Source organism: Rhinolophus sinicus, linkage group LG02 (assembly GCF_036562045.2).
Source record: "Rhinolophus sinicus isolate RSC01 linkage group LG02, ASM3656204v1, whole genome shotgun sequence".
Taxonomy (NCBI): domain Eukaryota; kingdom Metazoa; phylum Chordata; class Mammalia; order Chiroptera; family Rhinolophidae; genus Rhinolophus; species Rhinolophus sinicus.
The window spans coordinates 172,649,337-172,658,838 of record NC_133752.1 but is presented as its reverse complement, the minus strand read 5'-3'; the positions used below and the strand labels follow the sequence as shown (position 1 = coordinate 172,658,838).

At 39.1% G+C, this 9,502-nt stretch overlaps 1 protein-coding gene across 1 annotated transcript in view; it reads right to left on the bottom strand.

Moving 5' to 3' along the window:
• The window catches only part of GRIN2B (glutamate ionotropic receptor NMDA type subunit 2B), a 420,579-nt gene that overhangs the window by 25,020 nt on the left and 386,057 nt on the right, over positions 1-9,502 (bottom strand). The window contains exons 12-14 of the mRNA XM_074325986.1: positions 6,133-6,293; positions 4,113-4,300; positions 1,420-1,658 (exon numbers count right to left, since the gene is read on the bottom strand). Of these exons, the coding sequence (XP_074182087.1) occupies positions 1,420-1,658; positions 4,113-4,300; positions 6,133-6,293 (588 nt within the window). The remainder of the gene's footprint in view (positions 1-1,419; positions 1,659-4,112; positions 4,301-6,132; positions 6,294-9,502) is intronic.

Below are 9,502 nucleotides of genomic sequence, written 5' to 3'. Positions count from 1 at the left end.
TTGGGTTCAAGTCTAAAGTCAAGCCAACCTTCTGCTAATATCTTGTTCCCTGCCTTGAAAGGTGACAAATTTGGAACTCTTCTCCCTGGCAAAGGAAGGTATTTGAAGAGGAGGTTGTTTGAATTGTGTCTTTAAAACAAGGGGGATTAATTTGGAAAGTGAGTTGTCCCAATGGATGTGGATGAGAGGGAAGAAGGTTAGGAAGGAGAATGACAGCCGAATAGCAAAGAAGAAAGACAGATGAGGTGAGCCGCACTGTCCCAGAGGCCAGCGGCAAGATAGATCTGCAAGGTAAAGTTACTCTACTATCTTTCTCAGGCCTCCTTTCTAACCCTTCTGGATTATGGCCAGGAGAAAATGCCAAGCATTTTTCTTCTACAGAGGCTTTGATTATGTCTAAGGGCTATGAATGGGATTTCTATTACAAGTCACCAGCTCCCACAGTTTCTGCCATCATCCTGCCTGGGACCTGAGCGAACAGCCATACAAGGAAACATAACCCAGGGACCACAAGTTTTATTCTCCTGCTCCCATGTTACTGAATAGCCTGAATCAACTAACAGCCAGAGAGGAAACTGTTGTCTATACTACAGGAAAATGATCAAAGGATGGAACAGTTTGATGAGAGATCCATTTTCTTACATAACTCCATTTGAACCAAAGTTGCTCATATCTGAAATCCAGCTCTCTTCTAAATGGACATTTGAATTCACCTCTCCTGAATGAATCCCATAATTTTATTAACAAATCAAAAGAAGCCCTCCCCCCCCATTTTGTTTTTACTCTTCCCTATGACCTTTTGTTCCTATTCAAAACTGTTCTGAATCCTCACTTGAGACTAGAAACATAGAAGAAACCTAAATAAAGAACAACTTCAGAGTTATAATTTGCTTCAATTAAGGAAGTTTCTGGAATGCCAATTTCTTATGGGTCAGGACTTATTTCTGAAGGTTCTGTTAAGTTCTTTAACTCCCATCACAAACACATGGTTAAAACATCAAGTGGAACAATGAAACATACCTTTGAATGTTAGAATAAGAGATAGATTACATTCCTCTATTTGAATAGAAATGTGATTTTTAAAAAGGATTAAATGATTAATACAGCCTATACAGAATAAATTAATGGTGATGAAAGGCATTTGGTAAAAGGCCAAATTTTTTATTTTGATAGATCTGCCAGTTCTTATTGAGAACCAAATGCCCAAACCCCACACAGAAAGCTGTTTCCTAAAGGAAAAATAGCATCACCTGTTTTTTGAGGCACAAGACATTATATCTCCCACCCCCCTGGGGAAGAGGGTTTCCTGCTTTAGCAGCATAAGGCTGGGGTTAGTGCCCTCCTGGATCTCTCTTCTGTGCACAGTGCTAGACTAAGCTGTCCTTCCCAGGTACCAGCCACCGAAATCAAAGCACTTACTCTGCTGATGGAGAAGACCATGCCAGGCTTGCCAGAACAGACACCCATAAAGCAATGCCGGAACTGCCAGTAGAAAAGGTGTTCACAGATGAATGTGATGAGGCTGAGAGCCATGGCTGCCCCCAACATGTAGAAGACTCCGGCCATGTTGTCAATGTCCAACTGGCTGCTCATGACCTCATTCTTCTCATTGTGGCAAATGCCAGTGAGCCAGAGTGCTTCCAGCTCCTCCATCTCCCCTGGAGACGGGGCAGAAAGGAGATCAGGTGAAGACAGAAGAGAGGAGAGGAGTAGAGAAAAGGGGACAAGAGGGGGGTTGGGGATGAGAAAGAAAGGCAGGAGAAAGAGACAGGGAGACATAAAGAAAATTAATAGAGGAGGTTAGCAGTAATTTTATTAATACCCTTATATATGAATTTGTCAATGTATTCAACACATGTTCAGTGAGAACTTAATGTGGGTAATGCAGATAATACAAAGATATGAGACATAACCTCTATTCAGTGTGAGCTAGTATATAAATAATCAATATGATAAGCTCTATGCAGGTAACAACAGTTCAAATTAGTGAGAGTAATTTTGTGGGTGGGGTGGCCAGTGGGTTTTCAGGAGGCAGACAGGGCTTGGAGGTGGGCATAGTGAATAGGTGAATTTTAATTTATATTGTATGAAAAAGCACTGCAGGCAGCAGAAATAGTATGATCAATGGAAGGAGAGGGGAAAACACAAGGCTTGTTTAGGGAAAGGCATGCAGAACAGTTCAAACAGAGTAACAGTCAGCAAAAGAAGCTCAATAAAAAAGGTTGAGGCAAGATGGCTGAGGGCTCAAGCATCAGATTAAGCACTTTGCACTTAATTTTGTAGACAGTGAGGAACAACATCATCAAACAAGTGATTCAGAAAAATGTTCTTAAAATAATGTGCAAAGCAGATTGGGTAGGGGGAGGAGAGACCGAACCCAGCAGAGAGATTGATTCCGTAGGGACCTTCAGATTTACTGATCTCTTGTAGAGGAAAATATAAATATTAAGAGGAAAGGGGAGTAAGCTTGAATAAAATGAGACCACCAATGTCAGGCCTGTGTCCTTTTAATACTGCTTAAGGGAGCTTTGATAATTTCAGTTCATGTCAGGTTTCAATAATCTTTATTCACTTCAGTGGATATGAGGACTTAGGAGGGGAGAAATCCTGGACAGCTCTAGATGAGTAAAATACTGAAACTCTCATAAAGAAAATCATCTGTTTCAATAGTTCTGGTTTGGTTCCAAATTTGAATTTTGCGTAATCTGACTAGAGCTTCGGTCACTTTTACGAATCATCTCCACTGCTGCTTTTCCTCAGAGACAGAGCTCCATTATTGCCTTTAAGTGACAGCTACATTAAAAAAATCACAGAAGCCCTTACACCAAAATGTCTGGTTAACACTCCAGCTACAATCGCCTCCTCTTTCCAATGTTAATCAAATCATTTTTCACTCATTTCTTTGATCAAACTATGCTTTTCCTAACTAGTGGAGCAACCAACATCCCCTGGAGTCTGAAAATCCAGCTGTGCTCTTCTGCCTCTTATCTTATCCCTAAGAGCCAAGATTCTGCAGAGAGCTGCTTGGCTGATGGCCTGTAGGGCCAAGTAGAGTCAAGTTGCTCATCCCTAACTGGATTAGCTTCTGTGAGGCTAATGGGAGGACGAGGTACTTTGGACAATAGAGTGAAAAGGGATGCAGGAGACATGCTATAATGAAAGAGGAGATGAGATTTTCTGCTGCCAGAAAGGTACTGGGGGAAACCTTATGGTATCTGCCTCTGAAACTCGAGCCCTGTCTCCTACCTCTTCCAGCTGAGAAGAACAAGATGGGAGAGAGGGAAGAATGAGAAGATGACCACAAGTTGATTATTTCTCTGGGCACATAAAGAGCAGAGACCTTTCCAAAGTTCCATCTATTTTGGTTGCATGTGAGATGATTGTTTGGAACATCTAACACCAGCCTCTCTTACTTTATCCCTGAAGGCTTGATCACAGCCTGCAATCCTGAAACATACCTCCTTCACCAACTACTTTAATCTTCTGTCCCATCTTTCACCCAGTTATGGGTTGAATTGTGTCCTCCCGTAAATTCATATGTTGAAGTCCTAACCCTCAGTGACTTGGAGTGTGACTTTATCTGGAAATAGGGTCATTGCAGATGTAATTAGTTAAGATGGGGCCATTCTGGAACAGAGTGGGGTCCTAATCCAATATAACTGGGGTCCTTAAAAAGGGGGGAAATCAGACACATACAAAGGAGAAATATACACAAAGGGAGAAGTCACCTGAACATGAAAGTAGAAATTAGGTGGTGCACCTACATCCAAGGAACACTAAAGATTGCCAGCAAACCACCATAAGCTAGGGAAAAGGCATTGAACAGATTCTACCTTGCACCCCTCAGTGGAAACAAATGAACACTTTGATCTTGGACTTCTGGCCTCCAGAACTATAGAACAATAGATTTCTGTTATTTAAATCACTCAGTTTGTCTGTACTTTGCTATGGCAGTGCTAGGAAACTAATAGATAGCCCCAAATCTCATAGTATATTGTGACATGATTTTCTGAAAATGCAGGAGTTAGAGGAATGGAGAAGGAAGAAGGGCTGGTGTTTTGGACCAGCTATCAGAAGGAGCCAAGTAGGCACTTTGCCTTTCTTTAACTCACCATCTCCAAAGAGCTGCAGGATAGCAAGGTCCACCTGGCGCTTCCACCCAGAATCTTTTTGGATGGCAATGCCATAACCAGTGGAAGCAAAGACCTTCCCACTGCCAATGGTCACCAGCTTACAGCCTTCATCTCGGCCTGCCATGTAGTTCAGCACTGCTGCATCATAGATGAAGGCATCCAGTTTCCTGTGCGAGAAAGCAAACAGACCAAATCCAGTGGAGGAATCTTAGTACAAAACTACCTATGGGGCCATTAATATGAAGCAGTAGGGTTCCAGCTAACTACAGGGAGAACTGGTTCAAAGGCAGGTTCAAGTTGGAACTCAGCCAGAATTGAAAGCCTAAATCTCAAGCTGTTCTTTATGTGATTTCAAGTCGAAAGGAGTTCTTGCCCTCCCACTGGGAATGATGAGAATGTAAGTTGGGCCTGAAGCCAACTCATAAGCTGTGTCTGAAAGGGAGAGGAAGTAAAAAAAGGAATCAATAAAAATAATAACAGAAATAATGAAAAGTAACCATTACAATGATAACAACAAATAGCATGGGTTAGATTTATATAACATTTTTCATTTCTCAGTTCATTACAGTCCAGAGTGGGGATAAGTGTAGGTGTATGTGCTTCAATAGATGTGCAATGCTATTTTTGTGGTCAGAAAGGTTTCAATATTTGGCTTTGCAGTACGAGGGAAAATGAGTAGCTGGGGTGGTGGCAGCAGAGACTTGTATTAAGAGCAAATGTGTGAAACTATGAGAGAATGTAACATACAGAAGAACTCAGATCTCTTAAATTCCTAAACATATACAAGAACCTCACTTTATATATTGTGCTTTGCAAGAAGGGCGTATGTAAAGAAGTGAGTAAGACTAGGGGTGAGGGTGGGAAGGCATAAATTAATATCTAAAACCAACATTTAGGCACATCAAACATAGAGGAAAAAACTCAGACATAACCATATGGGTTACAGACAGGTCTGCAAGAAACTAAAGCATGTATCATTACTCGTATAAGTAAAGTTAGCTTTATCTCCCCTCAAGAAAAAAATAAGCTCTTTCTGGTATAAGAAACAGAACATATTTCAACAGGTCCATGAGTACCCTACAGAATGGTGGCACACCACAAACCAAAGCTCTGATATGATTGATAATTGTAGTGTATCAAGGGCCAGACTACCCAACGTAGTCATACCCCTAAGCTCAAATCCCATCTTCTTAAATCTGCTCTGACTTTATGGTGATAACATAGTCCTATTAAAACATACCTAAATACTTAAGTAACAGTATTTAGGTAACCGTGCATCTGGGTGGCTCTTCCAGGAGGTTCAAGTGCTGCTAGATATCATACGACATAGGAAACCAGCTACAAGACATTTTGACCCCTAAATCCCAATATCTACGTGCTCAATTGTGTGTCTTATTTGACAGCTTGGTTTCTGAAGGCCAAATGAGTAAAGAGATCAATGTGGCTGGGATTATGCAAGCCAACATTTTTGCAGTTCATGATCTCCTTTTAATGAACTAATACTTCCTAGAGTATAGAGCTGGATCAAAGAATGCCAATAAAAGCTGGAATGAAAGATCAGTCAACATATTGTTAGTGTTTGTTGTCTAAAAATTTTTACCCTTTTCTTCTTTTATTTCTCCCTTGTCCATAAGACACCAGAATCATCATTTTCACCTCTTAGTCAACAGGCCTTTATGTCATGCATAACACATCAAACTTATCCTTGACTCTTTCCTTCTACTTTTACATCTATTTAATTCCTATTTCATGGTTACATTAATGTAAGTAGAATATAATTTGTAAAAAAGAAAATACATAGAAGTAAATAATAGCACAGGAATCTCTGTGCACTGGCATGAATTACTGTCAAATTTAACTTGGAAGTCTGTAAAGAACAAATAAAGTCTTTTTTTGTTGTAACTTCGTATGGCACCCAAGCATGATATATCTGATTCAATGTACATGTAATGAACATGAGAAACACATCAAAAACTCTGAGTTAGGAGGCAGTTCTTACCCTGTTTTCAGGGAGAGCAGTGCATCATCTACACCCCTCTGGTTGAATTTTCCCATGTAGGCATGCATTTCTGCGTAGTTATTGCGAATATTCCTCTCTGTGCTGCCATTGGGCACAGTCCCAAAGCGAAAAGGGGGTGAGAAGTCATTAGGTCTCTGGAACTGGAGAGAGAGAGAGAGAGAACACGTCCGAAAACGTGAAGAGATATTAAGTTAGCATTAGTGGATTTATAATGGAATGAACCCATTTATAGTTTACCAAATACATTAGCCCTCCCTGAGGAGCAGCAATTGCTATCTAAAAGTGGACATCAATTCAACTCAATTTAATACCTATTGTTGAGAGCTTTCTATTTGCCTAACCCTGACTTTAATCTATAACCATTTATATGCACTGCACAATACCAGAGATGATGGAAATGTGCTGTTAGCTTAACTCCGGTGGACTAGTCACATTTATATCTGAAAATTGTGTAAAATCCGATTCCAGGCCTCTTAATTTAGGAGGCTAAATACATTGTACTATTAAGGCCACAGGGCCTTAGGGAGCTGAGCTACATTCATATTCCTGAAAATAATTTGTTGGGTATCAAATATGTTTTGCTAAGAAATTTTCTCTTGACCTTCCCTGATGCATGTAGAGCTCTTATTTATCCTACATGAGTTGCAGGATAAATTTTGCAACCAAATACAGTTTTAATTATGTTCCTTCCCTTGCTTAAGAACTGAGAGTGGCTCTCTAGTGCCTATCATAATAAAGTGAAATCTCTTGGATTTTCACCCCTATGACATTAGCTTTATTTCTGACTATGGCTCTGCAATGACTGTCTGTATGTTTGCTCCCTGAACACATAATTTGTTCATTTGTATCCTCATAGCCTCATATAGTCCGTTCCCTCAGCATGGACTCCCCTTTCTCTCTTGGCCAATTCATGTCCTTCATCTCAAAACATAACTCAAAGCAATTTCTCAGGATACTTTCCATGAGTTCTTTCTTCCATTAAGTCTACCCAAAAGTGACCCATCAGTACTTGGTGCTCTTGGTTTAGATCACTGTAATTCATACTACAAATTCAATTACTCTTGAAATGAGCTGGCTAAGTTAGGAGAGCTCGTCTCTGACATAGTCACTAAGAGTTTAAGCTCTGGATTGAGACAGCTGTAGATTGATGACCAGTTCTACCACTTACTGTGACCTTAGGCAAGTAACACGAACACTTACTGTGTGACCTTGGGCTAGTAACATGAACTCTGTGCATTTCTTCACTTGTAAGGAGACAATAATATCTAGTCTTCAAGATTGTTGAGGATTAGATGGTATAATGTATAAGAAGTTCTTCACACAGCACTTTGCATACAGTAAGTGCTCAATAAATAGGCACAATAAATGTTCATTTTATTATTTTGAATTCACGTCTATATTCTGCATTCCCTATTAAACTTTATACTCTCCAAGATTCTCATTCTATTAGTACAGCAATGAACAGATAGAATGTGACCAGAGTAGCTTGGCTATGCCTTGGCATAGTAAAGATGATGAAGATATTTAAAAGTCTTCTTGGTTTAATGCTATACCATTTACTTTGGAGATGCATTTGAAAATCTTACCTGTCAACTCAGGAGTACTCTGAACTCGTGGAGTAGCTTGGGCTTTGAGCCATTCTCCTTTCTCTTTCCCTTGACCTGAGAAGCTGAAGAGCTTCTCAGAATATGGGGGTTTCATGGACCACAAAATGTCGCAGTACCAGGAATCATAAATGCCATCTTAATTGCTCAGAGTTGGCCACAGTTAAAAGTAGTCATGCAGTAGTGTTAGGCAATCCGTAATGCATCAAAGACTACTACTTTCTGACTTAAGAAGCTCCCCGTTGATTTACTACAGTGCTTTTTGGCATTAAGAGTTTTCGTTTAATTATTTTTAAAAGAATTGTGATTTTTAAGTGGATGAATGCACTGCAAAAGAGTTGAAGAATTTTTGGAGTTGGATGAGCCATTCAGTTCACTAATCCAAACTTTACAGGTGAAGAAACTGAGGCACAAAGAGGACCAATAATTTGCTCATTGTCACACCATGGCTGTGATGGCTAACATTATCAGGGATCATTGGGCTCAATTAATAGCACTCTTCACTGTCCCCAGCAGATAGCAAGTTTAAAGAGAACAGGGATATGCTTTATTGAAAGAGACAGATACCAGAATGTTTATGTATATCACTGTCAATTATACACTTCAGATATTTGAAAACAGGCATCCTCCAAGTCAATAGCAGAGTAGATATTATGGCATGCAGCAATATAACCAAATAAACTCCCTTTAATCAGTAATTCCCTATTTTTCCAGGACAATGACAACCAATGCTCAGAATGACTAAGATACGCTAGGGCCCAAAGTATCACCTGAAACATCAATGAAAGTTTAAATCATGTCCAATAAAATTCTGGTGTAAATGATTATATTCTAGATTTTTGAAAACTGGCAATCCACATAAGGTATATGACACAATTTCTGACTAACCAAATGGAATCTGATGCCTGATGAAGCTGGATTATGGAAAGTTCCTACTCTTTAGCAACTCTGAAATATAAGTTATGTTTAGATTTTTAGATGTTTTTATAACCATATCCCTGAATAAATAAAAACTAAAGAAATGATAAAGAACTTCAAATAGACAAGAAAACTTTGAAAAGGAAGAACAAAGTTGAAAGACTTATACTATCTGACTTCAAGACTTGTTATAGTACATGGAGTGTGACATGACTATAGGAATAGTAAAGAGATCATCATAATAGAATAGAGTGACCATGAACAGACCAATACATGTATATTGCAAAGGCAATTCAGTGGAGATAGGATAGTCTTCAACAAATGGTCTTGGAACAATTAGATATCCGTATGCCAAAAAAAGAACTTCATTCCATACCTCACAAAAGATACAGAAATGAACTCAAAGAAGATTGTATACCTAAATATCAATCTTAAATTATAACATTTCTAGGAGAAAAATCTTTATAACCTTGAGTTAGACAAAGATTTCATAGATGCAACACCAAAAGTACAATCCACAGGAAAAATAAAAAAAGGATAAACTGGATTTCATCTAATTAAGAACTTCCCTTGGAAAGACACAGTTAGGTTCATGAAAAGATAAGCCACTGACTGGGAGAAAATATTTGAAAATAATAAATATTAATAAATATTTGAAAATAAAGGAACTGAATAAGAACATAGCAAGACTCTTCCAGTTGAAGCAACTTCTATAAGAAAACAATCAGCGAAACCAGTCAGCACTGAAAGAATGAGAAGGCACAGTCCTGTGGAAAGCACTGGTCTTGGAGGCAGACATTTGGATTTAAATCCCTTCTCTGTCTCTG